The following is a 21,103-nucleotide window of genomic DNA, read 5'->3' as shown; positions in this document are numbered from 1 at the left end:
AGTAGTCTAGTGAGTGGTAATAACAGTAGTCTAGTGAGTGGTAATAACAGTAGTCTAGTGAGTGGTAATAACAGTAGTATAGTGGGTGGTAATAACAGTAGTCTAGTGAGTGGTAATAACAGTAGTATAGTGAGTGGTAATATCAGTATAGTGAGTGGTAATAACAGTATAGTGGGTGGTAATAGCAGTAGTATAGTGGGTGGTAATAACATTAGTCTAGTGAGTAGTAATAACAGTAGTATAGTGGGTGGTAATAACAGTAGTATAGTGGGTGGTAATAACAGTATAGTGAGTGGTAATAACAGTATAGTGAGTGGTAATAACAGTAGTCTAGTGAGTGGTAATAACAGTATAGTGAGTGGTAATAACAATAGTATAGTGAGTGGTAATAACAGTAGTCTAGTGAGTAGTAATAACAGTATAGTGAGTGGTAATAACAATAGTCTAGTGAGTGGTAATAACAGTATAGTGAGTGGTAATAACAGTAGTCTAGTGAGTGGTAATAACAGTAGTCTAGTGAGTGGTAATAACAGTAGTCTAGTGAGTGGTAATAACAGTATAGTGAGTGGTAATAACAGTAGTCTAGTGAGTGGTAATATCAGTCTAGTGAGTGGTAATAACAGTAGTCTAGTGAGTGGTAATATCAGTATAGTGAGTGGTAATAACAGTAGTCTAGTGAGTGGTAATAACAGTAGTCTAGTGAGTGGTAATAACAGTATAGTGAGTGGTAATAACAGTAGTCTAGTGAGTGGTAATAACAGTAGTCTAGTGAGTGGTAATAACAGTATAGTGAGTGGTAATAACAGTAGTCTAGTGAGTGGTAATAACAGTAGTCTAGTGAGTGGTAATAACAGTATAGTGAGTGGTAATAACAGTAGTCTAGTGAGTGGTAATAACAGTATAGTGAGTGGTAATAACAGTAGTCTAGTGAGTGGTAATAACAGTAGTCTAGTGAGTGGTAATAACAGTAGTCTAGTGAGTGGTAATAACAGTAGTATAGTGGGTGGTAATAACAGTAGTCTAGTGAGTGGTAATAACAGTAGTATAGTGAGTGGTAATAACAGTATAGTGAGTGGTAATAACAATAGTCTAGTGAGTGGTAATAACAGTATAGTGAGTGGTAATAACAATAGTATAGTGAGTGGTAATAACAGTAGTCTAGTGAGTAGTAATAACAGTATAGTGAGTGGTAATAACAATAGTCTAGTGAGTGGTAATAACAGTATAGTGAGTGGTAATAACAGTAGTCTAGTGAGTGGTAATAACAGTATAGTGAGTGGTAATAACAGTATAGTGAGTGGTAATAACAGTAGTCTAGTGAGTGGTAATAACAGTAGTCTAGTGAGTGGTAATAACCGTATAGTGAGTGGTAATAACAGTATAGTGAGTGGTAATAACAGTATAGTGAGTGGTAATAACAGTATAGTGAGTGGTAATAACAGTATAGTGAGTGGTAATAACAATAGTATAGTGAGTGGTAATAACAGTAGTATAGTGAGTGGTAATACCAGTAGTATAGTGAGTGGTAATAACAGTAGTATAGTGGGTGGTAATAACAATAGTCTAGTGAGTGGTAATAACAGTAGTATAGTGAGTGGTAATAACAGTAGTATAGTGGGTGGTAATAACAATAGTCTAGTGAGTGGTAATAACAGTAGTCTAGTGAGTGGTAATAACAGTAGTATAGTGAGTGGTAATAACAGTAGTCTAGTGAGTGGTAATATCAGTAGTCTAGTGAGTGGTAATAACAGTAGTCTAGTGAGTGGTAATAACAGTAGTCTAGTGAGTGGTAATAACAGTAGTCTAGTGAGTGGTAATAACAGTAGTATAGTGAGTGGTAATAACAGTAGTATAGTGAGTGGTAATAACAGTATAGTGAGTGGTAATAACAGTATAGTGAGTGGTAATAACAGTAGTCTAGTGAGTGGTAATAACAGTATAGTGGGTGGTAATAACAGTAGTATAGTGAGTGGTAATAACAGTAGTCTAGTGAGTGGTAATAACAGTATAGTGGGTGGTAATAACAGTAGTCTAGTGAGTGGTAATAACAGTAGTATAGTGAGTGGTAATAACAGTAGTATAGTGAGTGGTAATAACAGTAGTATAGTGAGTGGTAATAACAGTAGTATAGTGGGTGGTAATAACAATAGTCTAGTGAGTGGTAATAACAGTAGTCTAGTGAGTGGTAATAACAGTAGTATAGTGGGTGGTAATAACAGTAGTCTAGTGAGTGGTAATAACAGTAGTATAGTGAGTGGTAATATCAGTATAGTGAGTGGTAATAACAGTATAGTGAGTGGTATTATCAGTAGTCTAGTGAGTGGTAATAACAGTATAGTGAGTGGTAATATCAGTAGTCTAGTGAGCGATTTATGGAATGGATGGAGCTCTCGGCAGCTAATCAGATTATCCTAGTAGTCTAACTGGCCTATAGAAGAGTTGATTCATTTTGACTATTATACTATATACTATTGGTCTGCGGCTCATATGAAAGAGAACTCATAACCATCAATCAATCAAATGTATTGTGGCTATGAAAAACTCCCTAGAAAAACTGTAACCTAGGAATAAACCTAGGAAGGAACCAGGCTCTGAGGGGTGGCCAGTTCTCCTCTGACTGTGCCGGGTGGAGATTATAACAGAACATGGCCAAGATGTTCAAACGTTCATAGATGACCAGCAGGATCAGATAATAATAATCACAAGGTGCAACAAGCACCTCAGGAGTAAAGGTCAGTTGGCTTTTCATTGCCGATCATTCAGAGTGTGAGATAGCATGTGTGGTAGAGAGATTGTCAAAAACAGCAGCAACAAGACAAGGATAGGATAAGTAATCCCTCTCACCCCCCCCTTTAAGATTTAGATGCACTATTGTAAAGTGACTGTTCCACTCGATGTCATAAGGTGAATGCACCAATTTGTAAGTTGCTCTGGATAAGAGCGTCTGCTATATGACTTAAATGTAATGTAAATGTAAAGGTAGCACGTCCGGGGAACAGGTCAGAGTTCCATCTCACATGGGTAGGCAGACCATTCCATAAAAATGGAACTCTATAGGAGAAAGCCCTGCCTCCAGCTGTTTGCTTAAAAATTCTAGGGACAATAAGGAGGCCTAAATATTGTGACCGTAGCTTATGTGTAGGTATGTACGACCAAATTGGAAAGATAGGTTGTTGTGAATGAGGACCCAAAAGCGACTTAAAAGAAACAGAGTTTATTCCAGTCCAGAAAACAGAAAACGACAAATCCTGAATTCTTAACAGGAAATGTCCAAACGGGGAATAACAGAAATCCTCTAGTCTATAGAGGGGAATAACAGGAGAAGCGGCCACAGACTGCAGGTCGCTTCGGGTAGGCGCAGGCCGTAGCTGATAGAGACACCTGCTCACGCGCAGCATCTGATGAAGGCAAAAACACGACGGAACAAGAACACAGCACAGCAAACATCAAACAAGGATCCGACAAGGACAGAAGCGGAAACAGAGGGAGAAATAGGGACTCTAATCAGAGGGCAAAATAGGGGACAGGTGTGAAAGAGTAAACAAGGTAGTTAGGAGAATGAGGAACAGCTGGGAGCAGGAACGGAACGATAGAGAGAGAGAGAGAGAGAGAGAGAGAGAGAGAGAGAGAGAGAGAGAGAGAGAGAGAGAGATAGAGAGAGAGAGGGAAAGAACCTAATAAGACCAGCAGGGGGAAACGAATAGAAGAGAAAGCACAGGGACAAGACATGACAATCTATGACAAAACATGACAGTACCCCCCCACTCACCGAGCGCCTCCTGGCGCACTCGAGGAGGAACCCTGGCGGCAACGGAGGAAATCATTGATCAACGAACGTTCCAGCACGTCCCGAGAAAGAACCCAACTCCTCTCCTCAGGACCGTAACGGGAAACGATGAAGAGGGAATCTAGTGCAATAACTCTTATAAAAATGAGACACGGGTAGAGAACTGTAAGCGTTAGAGCAATCAGGACCAAACAGGCCAGGAGAGTAACAACTAGGGACAGACTGAGACACAGCAAGGCTAAGACCAGGAACAGGAGAGAGGCGGTGGATGTGGACAGACTGAGACACAGCAAGTGCAGGAACAGGACCAGGAGAGATGCGGTGGCTGGGGACAGACTGAGACACAGCAAGGGCAGGAGAGATGCGGTGGCTGGGGACAGACTGAGACCCAGCAAGGCCAGGAACAGAAGCAGGAAGAAAGTTACCGGACTTAGTCTGCGCGCAGTCCGAACAAGCAGCCACGAAACGGCGCGTGTCACGCTCCTGAGTAGGCCACCAAAAACGCTGGCGAATAGAAGCAAGCGTACCCCGAACGCCGGGGTGGCCAGCTAACTGGGCAGAGTGAGCCCACTGAAGAACGGCCAGACGAGTAGAAACGGGAACGAAAAAAGGTTCCTAGGACAAGCGCGCGGTGACGGAGTGTGAGTGAGTGCTTGCTTTACCTGTCTCTCAATTCCCCAGACATTCAACCCGACAACACGCCCCTCAGGGAGAATTCCCTCGGGGTCGGTAGAGGCTACAGAAGAACTGAAGAGACGGGATAAAGCATCAGGCTTGGTGTTCTTAGTGCCCGGACGATAAGAAATAACGAACTCGAAATGAGCGAAATACAGCGCCCAACGAGCCTGACGCGCATTAAGTCGTTTGGCAGAACGGATGTACTCAAGGTTCTTATGGTCAGTCCAAACGACAAAAGGAACGGTCGCCCCCTCCAACCACTGTCGCCATTCGCCTAGGGCTAAACGGATGGCGAGCAGTTCGCAGTTAGCCACATCATAGTTACGTTCCGACGGCGACAGGCGATGAGAAAAATACGCGCAAGGGTGGACCTTATCGTCAGTATGGGAGCGCTGGGACAGAATGGCTCCCACGCCCACCTCTGATGCGTCTACCTCGACAATGAACTGTTTAGTGACGTCAGGTGTAACAAGGATAGGAGCGGATGTTAAACGCTTCTTGAGGAGATCAGTACAACAATCATACGACCGGTGAGGAGGAAGGGAGGTGGCTCTGGACCGACTGAAGACCGTGCGCAGATCATGATATTCCTCCGGCAATCCTGTCAAATCACCAGGCTCCTCCTGTGAAGAAGGGGCAGAAGAAACAGGAGGAAAAGCAGACATTAAACATTTCACATGACAAGAAACGTTCCAGGAAAGGATAGAATTACTAGACCAATCAAAAGAAGGATTATGACACACTAGCCAGGGATGACCCAAAACAACAGGTTTAAAAGGTGAACGAAAAATCAAAAAAGAAATGTTCTCACTATGGTTACCAGATACTGTGAGGGTTAAAGGTAGTGTTTCACATAATATACTGGGGAGAGGACTACCATCCAAGGCGAACATGGCCGTGGGCTCCCCTAACTGTCTGAGAGGAATGTCATGTTCCCGAGCCCAGGCTTCGTCCATAAAACAGCCCTCCGCCCCAGAGTCTATTAATGCACTGCAGGAAGCTGCCGAACCGGTCCAGCGTAGATGGACAGGCAAGGTAGTACAGGAACTTGACGGAGAGGACAGAGTAGTAGCGCTTATCAGTAGCCCTCTGCTTACTGATGAGCTCTGGCCTTTAACTGGACATGAAATGACAAAATGACCAGCGGAACCGCAATAGAGACAGAGGTGGTTGGTGATTCTCTGTTCCCTCTCCTTAGTCGAGATGCGAATACCCCCCAGCTGCATGGGCTCAACACCTGAGTCAGTGGGGAAAGATGGTAGTGTCGGGGAGAGGGGGGACACAGTTAACGCAAGCTCTCTTCCATGAGCTCGGTGACGAAGATCTACCCGTCGTTCTATGCGAATAGCGAGTTCAATCAAAGAATCCACACTGGATGGAACCTCCCGGGAGAGAATCTCATCCTTAACCTTAGCGTGGAGTCCCTCCAGAAAACGAGCGAGCAACGCCTGCTCGTTCCAGTTACTGGAGGCAGCAAGAGTGCGAAACTCTATAGAGTAATCCGTTATGGATCGATTACCTTGACATAGGGAAGACAGGGACCAGGAAGCTTCTTTCCCAAAAACAGAACGATCAAAAACCCGTATCATCTCCTCCTTAAAGTTCTGATACTGGTTAGTACACTCAGCCCTTGCCTCCCAGATAGCCGTGCCCCACTCCCGAGCCCGTCCAGTAAGGAGAGATATGACGTAGGCGATACGAGCAATACCCCTGGAGTACGTGTGGGGCTGGAGAGAGAACACTATATCACACTGGGTAAGGAACGAGCGACATTCAGTGGGCTCCCCAGAGTAGCACGGTGGGTTATTAATTCTGGGCTCCGGAGACCCGGAAGCCCAGGAGGTAACCGGTGGATCGAGGCGGAGATTGTGAATCTCCTCCGAGAGGCCAGAGACTTGGGCGGCCAGGGTCTCAACGGCATGTCGAGCAGCAGACAATTCCTGTTTGTGTCTGCCTATCATCGCTCCCTGGAACTCGACAGCAGAGTAGAGAGAATCCATAGTCGCTGGGTCCATTATTGGTCGGATCCTTCTGTTGTGCAGGTGAATGAGGACCCAAAAGCGACTTAACAGAAACAGAGTTTATTCCAGTCCAAACAGAAAACGACTAATCCTGAATTCTTAACAGGAAATGTCCAAACGGGGAATAACAGAAATCCTCTAGTCTATAGAGGGGAATAACAGGAGAAGCGGCCACAGACTGCAGGTCGCTTCGGGTAGGCGCAGGCCGTAGCTGATAGAGACACCTGCTCACTCGCAGCATCTGAAGAAGGCAAAAACACGACAGGATGGAACGAGGACACAGAACAGCAAACAAGGATCCGACAAGGACAGAAGCGGAAACAGAGGGAGAAATAGGGACTCTAATCAGAGGGCAAAATAGGGGACAGGTGTGAAAGAGTAAACGAGGTAGTTAGGAGAATGAGGAACAGCTGGGAGCAGGAACGGAACGATAGAGAGAGAGAGAGAGAGAGATAGAGAGATAGAGAGAGGGAAAGAACCTAATAAGACCAGCAGGGGAAACGAATAGAAGAGAAAGCACAGGGACAAGACATGACAATCTATGACAAAACATGACATAGGTAGGAGCAAGCCCATGTAATGCTTTGTAGGTTAGCAGTAAAACCTTGAAATCAGCCCTAGCATTAACAGGAAGTGAGTATAGAGAGGCTAGCACTGGAGTAATATGATCACATTGTTTGGTTCTAGTCAAGATTCTAGCAGCCGTGTTCATCACTAACTGAAGTTTATTTAGTGCTTTATCCGGGTAGCCAGAAAGTAGAGCATTGCAGTAGTCTAATCTAGAGGTGACAAAAGCATGGATTCATTTGTATGCATCATTTTTGGACAGAAAGTCTCTGATTTTTGCAATGTTATGTAGATGGAAAAAGGTGTCATTGAAACAGTCTTAATATGTTCATCAAAATAGAGATCAGGGTCCAGAGTATCGCCGGGGTCCTTCACAGTTTTATTTGAGACGACTGTACAACCATTAAGATTAATTGTCAGATCCAACAGCAGATCTCTTTGTTTCTTGGGACCAAGAACCAGCATCTCTGTTTTGTCCGAGTTTAAAAGTAAAAAAATGGTCTTCCTTATGTCTGAAACACAGGCTTCCAGGAAGGGTAATTTTGGGGCTTCACCATGTTTCATCGAAATGCACAGCTGTGTATCGTCCGTATAGCAGTGAAAGTTAACATTGTGTGTTACTAATGACATCACCATGAGGTACAATATATAGTGGTCCTAAAACGGAACCTTGAGGAACAGCGACACTTACAATTGATGTGTCAGAGGACAAACCATCCACAGAGACAAACTGATATTTATCCGACAGAGAAGATCTAAACCAGGCCAGAACTTATCCCTGTAGACCAATTAGAGTTTCCAATCAGTCCAAAAGAATGTGGTGATAGATGGTGTCAAAAGCAGCACTAAGGTCTAGGAGCACGAGGACAGATACAGAGTCTTGGTCTGACACCATTTAAAGGTAATTTACCACCTTCACAAGTGCAGTCTCAGTGCTATGATGGGGTCTAAAACCAGACTAAAGTGTTTTGTAAACATTATTTTTCTTCAGGAAGGCATATTTTTAGTTTAAAAATAACAAATTGAGAGAAATGGAAGATTCGATATAGGCTGATAGGTTTTGACATTTTCTGGGTCAAGTTTTGCCTTTTTCAAGATAGGTTTTATTACTGCCACTTTTATTGAGTTTGGTACACATCCGGAGGATAGAAAAATGTTTAATATGTTCATCATAGGAGGGAAGTAGCTCTTTCTGTAGTTTAATTGGAATAGGTTCCAGTTGGAAGGTTTAGAGGCCATGACTATTTTCAGAAATGTGTCAGTAGATAGAGGATTACAAATCTAGAGTGTCTCCATTGATCCTAGGTCCTGGCAGTTCTGTGCAGACTCAGGACAACTGAGCTTTGGAGAAACATTCAGGTTCAAAGAGAAGTCCGTAATTTCATTTTTAATGATCATGATCTTTTGGGCGAAGTTTATGAATTCATCACTGCTGAAGTAAAAGCCATCCTCTCTTGGGGCATGCTGCTTTTTTGTTAGCTTTGTGAAAGTATCAAAAATAAAATGTAGAATTGTTCTCATTCTCCTCAATTAGGTTGGAAAAATAGGATGATCGAGCAGCAGTGAGGGCTCTTTGATACTGCACAGTACTGTCAGTCCAAGTTAGTCGGAAGTCTTCTGTAACGGCGTTCTTCGTTTTCAGAAAGAGAGTCGGACCGCAATGCAGCGTAGTGGTTACTCATGACTTTCATAGAAAAAGTGACACATGAAATAACTATACAATATGCAAAACAACAAACGGAACCTAATTACAGCCTATCTGGTGAAACTACACAGAGACAGGAACAATCACCCACAAAATACACAGCGAAACCAGGCTACCTAAATACGGTTCCCAATCAGAGACAACGAGAATCACCTGACTCTGATTGAGAACCGCCTCAGGCAGCCAAGCCCATACAACACCCCTAATCAGCCGCAATCCCAATAATACAAAAACCCCAATACGAAATACAACAACAAAACCCCATGTCACACCCTGGCCTGACCAAATATATAATGAAAACACAAAATACAATGACCAAGGCGTGACATCTTCCAGTTTTAGGTGTAGCGCCATTTCGGTTACAAATTATGTGTAAGTATACTTCAGGGCTTGGGTATTTTCTGTATACCAGGGAGCTTATTTCTTGTGACAAATATTTTTTGTTTTTGGAGGTGCGACTGCATCTAGGTAATTACAGAAGATTAAATTGACTTCCTCAGTTAGGTGGTTAACTGATGTTTGTACTCCGAACGTCCTTGGGTAGGCGGGGAAGTCTGGAAGGGAATCTAGGAACCTTTAGGTTGTCCAATAATATTTAGCACGGCTTTTGATAGTCCTTGGTTGAGGTCTGAGTAGATACATTTTTGTGATTGAAAACATAATAAGATGGTGGTCCGATAGTCTAGGATTACGAGGAAAAATATTTAGATCCACAATATGTATTCCACGGGACAAAACTATATCCAGGGTGTGACTGTGGCAGTGAGTAGGTCAAAAGACATGTTTGGAAGAAAAAAAACACTGAGTCGCCTTTTGGGTCTGTGGATTTTTTCATGTGAATATTGAAGTCACCAAAAATTATAAATTATCTGCCATGACTACAAGGTCCGACAGGAATTCAGGGAACTGAGTGAGGAATGCTGTATATGGCCCAGGAGGCCTGTAAACAGTAGCTATAAAAAAGGATTGAGTAGGCTGCATAGATTTCATGACTTGAAGCTCAAAATATTTGTAAGTCGCTCTGGATAAGAGCGTCTGCTAAATGACTTAAATGTTAAATGTTAAATGTTAAAATACAAAAACGCAGTCGTCATTTTTGGGGGGTAAATAAAAATGTGCTATCGTAAATGTTAGCAACACCTCCGCCTTTGCTGGAGGCACAGGATATGGGCACTAGTGTAACCAGCAGGAGAGGCCTCAATTAAAACAGTAAGTGCATCAGACTTAAGCCATGTTTCAGTCAGGCCAATCACATCAAGGTTATGATTAGTGATTAGTTCATTGACTATAACTGCATTGGAAGTAGCCCTATTTTGAGATGTGAGATATCACAATCTCTTTCAATAATGACAGGAATGGAAGAGGTCTTTATTCCAGTGAGATTGCTAAAGTGAACACCTCTATGTTTAGTTTTGCCCAACCTAGATTGAGGCACAGACATGATCTCAATGGGGATAGCTGAGCTGACTACACTGACTGTGCTAGTGGCAGACTCCACTAAGCTGGTAAACAGCCTGCTGCCTAGCCTGCACCCTATCTCATTGTGGAGCTAGAGGCGTTAGAGTCCTGTCTATGTTCATAGATAAGACGAGAGCACCCCTCCAGCTAGGATGGAGTCCGCCACTCCTCAGCAGGTCAGGCTTGGTCCTGTTTGTGGGTGAGTCCCAGAAAGAGGGCCAATTATCTACAAATTCTATCTTTTGGGAGGGGCAGAAAACAGTTTTCAACCAGAGATTGAGTTGTGAGACTCTGCTGTAAAGCTCATCACTCCCCCTAACTGGGAGGGGGCCAGAGACAATTACTCGATGCCGACACATCTTTCAAGATGATTTTCACGCTGAAGCTTTGTTGCGCTTGGTGATCTCTGACTGTTTCATCCTAACATTGTTGATGCCAACATGGATAACAATATCCCTATACTCTCTACACACTCCAGTTTTAGCTTTAGCCAGCACCATCTTCAGATTAGCCTTAATGTCGGTAGCCCTGCCCCCTGGTAAACAGTGTACGATCACTGGATGATTATTTTTAAGTCCAATACTGCGGGTAATGGAGTCGCCAATGACTAGGGTTTTCAATTTGTCCGAGTAAATGGTGGGAGGCTTCGACATCTCAGACCCCGTAACAGGTGGAGGAGAGACCAGAGAAGGCTCGGCCCCTGACGTCGACCCATTGCTTAATGGGGAGAACTGGTTGAAAGTTTGTCGGCTGAATGAGCGACACCGGTTGAGCATTCCTACAGCATTTCCTTCCAGAAGCCATGAGACATTTTCCGGCTGCAGGGGGATTTACTAGTAAGCCAGTGACTCAGCCCCCATAATAGGGTCAGAGGCAGAGAACACCCGTGGAGAGAGTGGAACCGGACAGGCAGAGACATCAAGGGCGGTCCACCTTCGCACCCCTTGGCCAGACTACACTCAATCTTAGGACCTACTGAAGAGATGAGTCTTCAATACAGACTTAAAGGTCAAGACCGAGTCAGTAATCGGCTAATACAAGCAGACAAGATTGCGCCGCAGCTATAACATTATTCATTATATAGATAATTATGTATTTGAAATTAATGTGAAACAAGCTGGTTAATATGTTTCTGTTTCTCTGTTCTGTCTTCTCCAGATCACGACTGGCCAGCCTGTTCTGTCTTCTCCAGATCCCTACTGGTCAGCCTGTTCTGTCTTCTCCAGATCCCGACTGGTCAGCCTGTTCTGTCTTCTCCAGATCCCTACTGGTCAGCCTGTTCTGTCTTCTCCAGATCCCTACTGGTCAGCCTGTTCTGTCTTCTCCAGATCCCTACTGGTTAGCCTGTTCTGTCTTCTCCAGATCCCTACTGGTCAGCCTGTTCTGTCTTCTCCAGATCCCTACTGGTCAGCCTGTTCTGTCCAGATCCTGGCCAGCCTGTTCTGTCTTCTCCAGATCCCTACTGGTCAGCCTGTTCTGTCTTCTCCAGATCCCTACTGGTCAGCCTGTTCTGTCCTCTCCAGATCCCTACTGGTTAGCCTGTTCTGTCTTCTCCAGATCACGACTGCACAGCCTGTGTGTTCCTCTGCCTCCCCCCCCGTCCTTCTGCTACTGCGCCCTCCCCCCGCTGCCCATCTGAACGCTGCAGGCCCCGTCTTACTCCTCCACCATGACGGTTGCAACAGGTGACCCGGGGGACGACGCATACGAACTGGAACCGGACCACGAGTGCTGTGAGCGTGTAGTTGTCAACATCTCCGGGCTTCGCTTCGAGACGCAGCGGAAGACCCTCTCCCAGTTCCCTGAGACCCTGCTGGGGGACCCCAAGAAGAGGATGAGGTAACTATACCACTTATATAGGTTGTTATCCTGTATGGATGATAACCCTAACTCTAACCCCAAGAAGAGGATGAGGTAACTATACCACTTATATAGGTTGTTATCCTGTATTGATGATAACCCTAACTCTAACCCCAAGAAGTTGAGCTGTAATTTAATATGTTTTATAGAAAAAGCATTGCACAAATATTGCCGTCTTGATTTTGTCCAAAGTAAGACATGGTAAGACATGGTAATCAAAAACAGGTAAATTGATCAGTCACACTTTCTTTAACCTCTGTCTATCAGGTCTCAAACTAAGACCTAGATGCAGACACAGGAGGCAGACAGTACAAGTCTCAAACTAAGACCTAGATGCAGACACAGGAGGCAGACAGTACAAGTCTCAAACTAAGACCTAGATGCAGACACAGGAGGCAGACAGTACAAGTCTCAAACTAAGACCTAGATGCAGACACAGGAGGCAGACAGTACAAGTCTCAAACTAAGACCTAGATGCAGACACAGGAGGCAGACAGTACAAGTCTCAAACTAAGACCTAGATGCAGACACAGGAGGCAGACAGTACAAGTCTCAAACTAAGACCTAGATGCAGACACAGGAGGCAGACAGTACAAGTCTCAAACTAAGACCTAGATGCAGACACAGGAGGCAGACAGTACAAGACCTGGATCAGAGTCAGGCAGGTACAAGACCTGGATCAGAGTCAGGCAGGTACAAGACCTGGATCAGAGTCAGGCAGGTACAAGACCTGGATCAGAGTCAGGCAGGTACAAGACCTGGATCAGGGTCAGGCAGGTACAAGACGGGAGGCAGGATCAGAGTCAGGCAGGTACAAGACGGCTGACAGGATCAGGGTCAGGCAGGTACAAGACGGGAGGACAGGATCAGGGTCAGGACAGGCAGAAAGGTCACAACTGGGAAGCCTAAGAAAACCAAAAACTTGAGTTCAGAAAAACATGGGAACATGGAAACAGGAGAAAATTGCTGCGAGACAGAAGACGAACAGCAGAGTGGCTAAGGACCTTAGAGATGGGGAAAGGACCGATAAAACGGAGGGAAAGTTGGCAGGACTCCACCCCCAGGGCCAGGCCCTGAGTGGACAGCCATAACCCCCCCCCCCCCCCCCCGGTACCTGTTGTCGATACCTGGAGGTGGTATTGAGAAGAGCGGCCCGGGCTCTCTTCCAGGTACGGCGATAGCGACGGACGCACATCTGGGCAGAGGGAATGCTGACCTCTTCCTCTTGCTCTGAGAAGAGCGGGATCTGATATCCCAGGGAACACTCAAAAGGTGAGACCCGTAGTAGAACAGGGAAGGGTGTTGCAGGCATATTCCATCCACATGAGTTGCTGGCTCCAGGTGATGGGATTGGTGGATGAAGCAGCGAAGAGTTGTCTCCAGGGATTGATTGGCTCACTCCAACTGGCCGATAGACTGGGGATGAAAACCAGAGGCTGGTCGACGACCCAATGAGGGTGCAGAGCTCCTTCCAGAACCGGGACAAGAACCGGGACAAGAACTGAGGACAATCGGAGACCATGCCTACCGGCAGTCCATGGATCTGGAAGATGAGCTGCACAATGAGCTGGACCGTCTCCTTAGCTGAGGGAAACTTAGGAAAGGGAATAAAATGGAGGGCTTTGGAAAACCTATCCACCACTGTGAGGATGGTGGTGCTGCCATCTGATGGAGGGAGACCAGTGAAGAAGCCCAGCGATAAGGGGCGGTGTGGTACAGGGAGGGGTTGAAGGAGACCAGCCAGAGCTTGCCGCAGAGTCTTGTTCGACACACACACTGTACAGGCAGCAACAAATGCAGAGACATCAGGAACCATGGTGAGCCACCAAAAACAATGTCGGACAAAATCCAAGGTCCGGCGGGAGCCAGGATGATCATTCCAGAACAGGAGCAGAACAGGCCGTGACAAACATCTGGTTAGCTGGGCCCCCCCCTCTTTCAGACCAGATTCTCGATTCCTCAGATAATAGCAGCCGCAAGTTCTTCAAACCAAGCTGCTTACCTATTGCAGTCTTCCCAGCCTGGTGCAGGTCTACAATTTTGTTTCTGGTGTCCTTTGACAGCACTTTGGTCTTGGCCATAGTGGAGTTTGGAGTGTGACTGTTTGAGGTTGTGGACAGTTGTCTTTTATACTGATAACAAGTTCAAACAGGTGCCATTAATACAGGTAACATCTCCAATGCACTTCTTTATAAACGCACTCACAGAGTCAGCCTATAGGTCGATGTTATCAGAGGCTGACCGGAACATATCCCAGTCTGCGTGGTCAAAACAATCTTGACGTGTGGCTTCCGATTGGTCAGACCAGCATTGACTGGTTCTTGTCACTGGTACATCTGTTTGAGTTTCTGCCTATAAGACAGTGGGATCAAGATGATGTCGTGGTCGGATTTGCCCGAAGGGAGGGCGGTGGAGGGATTTGTAAGCATCGTGGAAGTTAGAGAAGCAGTGGTCGAGGGTATTGCCCATGCACGTAGCACAATCAATATGCTGATAGAATTTAGGTAGCCTTGTCATGTGCTTTTACTGAGGAGTGGCTTCCATCTGGCCAGTCTACAATAAAGGCCTGATTGGTGGAGTGCTGCAGAGATGGTTGTTCTTCTGGCAGTTTCTCTTATCGCCACAGATGAACTCTGGGGCTCTGCCAGAGTGACCATCGGTGTCAGGGTTTTCCTGTGGTGAAATAGAGGAGGACCAAAACTCAGCGTGGTTATATTGACTCATGTTTAATCAAAAATGGATAAACATGAACACTACAAAACAATGAATGTGGAAAACCAAAAACAGCCCTATCTGGTGCAAAACACAGAGACAGGAACAATCACCCACAAAACCCAACACAAAACAGGCTACCTAAATATGGTTCCCAATCAGAGACAATGACTAACACCTGCCTCTGATTGAGAACCATATCAGGCCAAACATAGAAATAGACAAACCAGACACACAACATAGAATGCCCACCCAGCTCACGTTCTGACCAACACTAAAACAAGGAAAACACATACGAATGATGGACAGAACGTGACAGAACCCCCCCCCCAAGGTGCGGACTCCGAACGCACAGCCTAAACCTATAGGGGAGGGTCTGGGTGGGCATCTCTCCGCGGTGGCGGCTCTGGCGCTGGACGTGGACCCCACTCCATAATTGTCTTAGTCCACCTCCTTAGTGTCCCTTGAGTGGCGACCCTCATCGCTAACGTTGGCCTAGGAAACCTAACAATGGGCCCCACTGGACTGAGGTAGCTCGGGACCGAGGGGAAGCTCGGGACCGAGGGGAAGCTCGGTACTGAGGGGAAGCTCGGGACCGAGGGGAAGCTCGGGAGTGAGAGGAAGCTCAGGATTGAGAGGAAGCTCAGGAGTGAGAGGAAGCTCAGGCAGGTTGATGGATCTACCAAATCCTGGCTGGCTGGTGGTTCCGGCAGATCCTGGCTGACTGGCACTTCTGGCGGATCCTGGCTGACTGGTGGATCCTGGCAGACTGGCGGATCCTGGCTGAATGGCGGATCTAACTGATCCTGGCTGACTGGCGGATCCTGGCTGACGACTGGCGGATCTCCTGGCCGACTGGCTGACTGGGGATCCTGGCCGACTGGCGGATCCTGGCCGACTGGCAGATCCTGGCCGACTGGCGGATCCGGGCTGACTGGCAGTTCTGGCGGATCCTGGCTGACTGGTAGTTCTGGCAGATCCTGGCTGACTGGCGGACCCTGGCAGACTGGCGGACCCTGGCTGACTGGCGGATCCTGGCACACTGGCGGATCCTGGCACACTGGCGGATCCTGGGCAGACTGGCGGATCCTGGCCGACTGGCAGATCTGGCAGATCCTGGCTGACTGGCAGATCTGGCGGATCCTGGCTGACTGGCAGATCCTGGCTGACTGGCAGATCCTGGCCGACTGGCAGATCCTGGCCGACTGGCAGATCCTGGCCGACTGGCAGTTCGGGCAGATCCTGGCTGACTGGCACTTCTGGCGGATCCTGGCTGACTGGCAGATCCTGGCCGACTGGCGGATCCTGGCTGACTAGCAGATCCTGGCTGACTGGCATATCCTGGCTGACTGGCAGTTTTGGCGGATCCTGGCAGACTGGCGGATCCTGGCTGACTGGCGGATCCTGGCAGACTGGCACTTCTGGCGGATCCTGGCTGAATGGCGGATCCTGGCAGACTGGCACTTCTGGCGGATCCTGGCCGACTGGTGGATCCTGGCTGACTAGCAGATCCTGGCTGACTGGCGGATCCTGGCAGACTGGCGGATCCTGGCAGACTGGCGGATCCTGGCTGACTGGCGGATCCTGGCTGAATGGCGGATCTAACTTATCCTGGCTGACTGGCGGATCCTGGCAGACTGGCGGTGGACAGAACGTGACAATCGGGTTCTTGGTCACCTCCCTGACCAAGGCCCCTCTCCCCCGATTGCTCAGTTTGGCCAGACGGCCAGCCCTAGGAAGAGTCTTGGTGGTTCCAAACTTCTTCCATTTGTGAATGATGGAGGCCACTGTGTTCTTGGGGACCTTCAATGCTGCAGAATTATTTTGGTACCCTTCCCCAGATCTGTGCTTTTACACAATCCTGTCTCAGAGCTCTACAGACAATTCCTTCAACCTCATGTATTGGTTTTTGCTCTGACATGCACTGTCAACTGTGGGACCATATATAGACAGGTGTGTACCTTTCCAAAATCATGTCCAATCAATTGAATTTTACCACAGTTGAAATCCAATCAAGTTGTAGAAACATCCCAAGGATGATCAATGGAAACAGGAAGCTCAATGAGCTGAATTTCGAGTCTCACAGCAACGGGTCTGAATACTTAGGTCAATAAAGTGTTTCTGTTTTTTATTTGTAAGAACTTTGCTCAAATTTCACGTTATTAATATTGTGTGTAAATTGATGAGGATTTAAAAATATTTAATACATTTTAGAACCAGGTTGTATACTTTATGAATACTTTCAGTATTAGTATAATACATTCAGTATTAGTATAATACATTTAGTATTAGTATAATACATTCAGTATTAGTATAATACATTCAGTATTAGTATAATACATTCAGTATTAGTATAATACATTTAGTATTAGTATAATACATTCAGTATTAGTATAATACATTCAGTATTAGTATAATACATTCAGTATTAGTATAATACATTTAGTATACATTTAGTATAATACATTTAGTATTAGTATAATACATTCAGTATTAGTATAATACATTCAGTATTAGTATAATACATTCAGTATTAGTATAATACATTTAGTATTAGTATAATACATTTAGTATTAGTATAATACATTCAGTATTAGTATAATACATTCAGTATTAGTATAATACATTCAGTATTAGTATATTATATTATTAGTATGTTACGGGTATGTGAGACCAGGGAGACCTGTCTAGAGTTGTTTATGAGGAAATGTAACTGTACTAAAGCTCATTTTAAGAACCAAACAACCATTTTGTCTGTCGTTGTTTGTTGCCACTACTGTTCCTGCCTTATCTTTGCTGCACCGTCCTCATTTCAATGTGTTGACAGTTGGAGAAATTGTCTGAGTCTGAATTCAAAAAGTGTGAAAGCCAACGCTCTAATATTTTAGAACACTTCTGTGTGTATTCATACGCTTTTTGGACTATGAAAGATGCTTATCTTCAAGAAGAGAATGAGATAAGATAGGGTCTTCAATACTTTATTGTTTTTTGTCCTGTTAACACTAACCCCAAGAAGAGAATGAGATAAGATAGGGTCTTCAATACTTTATTGTTTTTTTGTCCTGTTAACACTAACCCCAAGAAGAGAATGAGATAAGATAGGGTCTTCAATACTTTATTGTTTTTTGTCCTGTTAACACTAACCCCAAGAAGAGAATGAGATAAGATAGGGTCTTCAATACTTTATTGTTTTTGTCCTGTTAACACTAACCCCAAGAAGAGAATGAGATAAGATAGGGTCTTCAATACTTTATTGTTTTTTGTCCTGTTAACACTAATCCCAAGAAGAGAATGAGATAAGATAGGGTCTTCAATACTTTATTGTTTTTTGTCCTGTTAACACTAACCCCAAGAAGAGAATGAGATAAGATAGGGTCTTCAATACTTTATTGTTTTTTTGTCCTGTTAACACTACCCCCAAGAAGAGAATGAGATAAGATAGGGTCTTCAATACTTTACTGGTACTTTAGTTTTTATAATGTTATATGTTATTGTTCTGCATTTGTGGTTGTATCTACTACTTACAACGAATCTCTCTCTCTCCAGGTACTTCGATCCTTTGAGGAACGAGTATTTCTTCGACAGGAACCGGCCCAGTTTCGACGCCATCCTCTACTACTACCAGTCAGGCGGGAGACTGCGTCGGCCGGTTAATGTCACTCTAGACATCTTCTCTGAGGAGATCCGCTTCTATGAGCTGGGAGAGGAGGCCATGGAGATCTTCAGGGAGGACGAGGGCTTCATTAAGGAAGAAGAGCGTCCTCTCCCGGAGAATGAGTTTCAGAGACAGGTACATTCAATTGTTATTTATTGGTGGCACATTGTCTAGTTAATATAAACTTAATATAAATATATTACTAGCAAATGTCTCAGCGAATGTTTGCTATCTGCTGTCAATTTGATAAGTGTGCGCGTGTTTGTGTGCGTGTGTGACCTTGAACAGGTGTGGCTGCTGTTCGAGTATCCTGAGAGTTCCGGCGCGGCCCGTATCATCGCCATCATCAGCGTCATGGTGATCCTGATCTCTATCGTGTCCTTCTGCCTGGAGACACTCCCAGTGTTCCGGAACGACCACGAAGATAACAATGAGTTCCAGCCCTTCAACAACTCCACCTCTTCCTACACGTCTTCCTACTTCACTGATCCCTTCTTCATCCTGGAGACGCTCTGCATCATCTGGTTCTCCTTTGAGTTCCTCGTCCGCTTCTTCGCGTGTCCTAGTAAAGCCGGGTTCTTCGGTAACATTATGAATATCATCGATATTGTGGCGATTATTCCATATTTCATCACGTTGGGCACAGAGCTGGCAGAGAAACCGGAGGACGGGCAGTCTGGGCAGCAGGCCATGTCCCTCGCCATCCTCAGGGTCATCCGTCTAGTCAGGGTATTCAGGATCTTCAAGCTGTCCAGACACTCCAAGGGGCTCCAGATCCTGGGCCAGACCCTGAAGGCCAGCATGCGAGAGCTTGGCCTTCTCATCTTCTTCCTCTTCATTGGAGTCATCCTCTTCTCTAGTGCTGTTTACTTCGCTGAGGCCGACGAGGCCGACTCCCAGTTCAGTAGCATTCCAGAAGCCTTCTGGTGGGCCGTGGTTTCCATGACCACCGTGGGCTACGGCGACATGGTGCCCACCACCATCGGCGGGAAAATCGTTGGATCGCTCTGCGCCATCGCCGGCGTGCTGACCATTGCGTTACCAGTTCCGGTCATCGTGTCCAACTTCAACTACTTCTACCACCGGGAGACTGAGGGTGAGGAGCAGGCGCAGTACCTGAACACACCCAGCGTGCCCAAGGCCGACTCAGCCGAGGACCTGAAGAAGAGCGGCCGCAGCGGGAGTGGATCCACCCTCAGTAAGTCAGACTACATGGAGATACAGGAAGCTGCACTGAACCACAGCACTGAGGACTTCAGAGCAGAGAGACTCAAGACAGGCAACTGCACCCTGTTGGCTAATGCTAACACCTTGGCTAATGCTAACACGCCAGGTAATGCTAACACCTTGGCTAAAGCTAACACGCCAGGTAATGCTAACACCTTGGCTAATGCTAACACGCCAGGTAATGCTAACACGCTGGCTAACACAAACTATGTCAACATCACCAAGATAAGAACGGACGTATAGCTGGATTCAGACGGTGTAACACCAACTTCCTGGCCTGTCGGGGTTGACAGGGAACTGGAAGGAAATAGTAGAGGAGGGTGGAGGACTGAGTAAAGACCCTTCCTCTCTCTGATCTTGTAAAAGGCTTGGAGCCGCTACTGGAGCTCTCTAGACTAGATCACTGAAACTCTGATAGAGGCCCTGCAAGGTGGACCTTAGCCCCTATCTTACCCCCCCATAATGACTAGTTCCTAACTCAAGCCCCCCTCACCCATCCACCTCTGTTGAGAGGTGAATCTTCCCTGTGTTCAGTGTCTGCATGGCATTAGTCTGGTCTGTGTGACTGTTAAACTGTTCAGTAGTCATCTATATACACGGCTCCCTACAGTGGCCCAATAGTAGGCGGACTGACGACTGATACTAGACCTAAAAACTCTCAGACAGCATAGAGGGACCACTCTGCTCATACTGCCAAAATCCCGTCAGCAGAGACCTAGGATCAGTTTTCCCTGAACAAGTCCTAGTGGTAACCAATAGGAGATATACTGCAAAACTGACCTTAGATCAGCGTCTCATCATCTTCTAATTACTTAGCTCTAACTGCCAGCCGATAGGAGCTTATTGACCCCACCTCTCCCACCCCATACCCCCTAAAACTCTCTTCAACCCCATACCCCTAAAACTCTCTCCCACCCCATACCCCCTAAAACTCTCTCCCACCCCATACCCCCTAAAACTCTCTCCCATCCCATACCCTCTAAAACTCTCTCCCACCCCATACCCCTAAAACTCTCTCCAACCCCATACCCCCTAAAACTCTCTCCCACCCCATACCCTCTAAAACTCTCTCCCACCCCATACCCCCTAAAACTCTCTCCCACCCCATACCCTCTAAAACTCTCTCCCACCCCATACCCCCTAAAACTGTCTCCCACACCATACCCCCTAAAACTCTCTCCCACCCCATACTCCCTAAAACTCTCTCCCACCCCATACCCCCTAAAACTCTCTCCCATCCCATACCCCCTAAAACTCTCTCCCACCCCATACCCCCTAAAACTCTCTCCCACCCCATACCCCCTAAAACTCTCTCCCACCCCATACCCCCTAAAACTCTCTCCCCACCCCATACCCCCTAAAACTGTCTCCCACCCCATACCCCTAAAACTGTCTCCCACCCCATACCCCCTAAAACTCTCTCCCACCCCATA

General features: G+C 46.1%; 1 protein-coding gene across 1 annotated transcript; it reads left to right on the top strand.

The window, feature by feature from the left end:
* Positions 1-11,885: 11,885 nt before the first annotated feature.
* On the top strand, positions 11,886-19,913 carry LOC124044969 (potassium voltage-gated channel subfamily A member 2-like). The gene is made up of 4 exons (XM_046364167.1): positions 11,886-12,055; positions 18,335-18,578; positions 18,732-19,728; positions 19,849-19,913. The coding sequence occupies exons 1-4, from the start codon at positions 11,886-11,888 to the stop codon at positions 19,911-19,913; spliced, it is 1,476 nt and encodes a 491-aa protein (XP_046220123.1).
* The last annotated feature ends 1,190 nt before the right edge of the window (positions 19,914-21,103 follow it).

Source organism: Oncorhynchus gorbuscha, linkage group LG10, assembly GCF_021184085.1.
Source record: "Oncorhynchus gorbuscha isolate QuinsamMale2020 ecotype Even-year linkage group LG10, OgorEven_v1.0, whole genome shotgun sequence".
NCBI lineage: Eukaryota > Metazoa > Chordata > Actinopteri > Salmoniformes > Salmonidae > Oncorhynchus > Oncorhynchus gorbuscha.
Note: the sequence above shows the minus strand (reverse complement) of the source record. Positions and strands in the feature narration are given on the sequence as shown.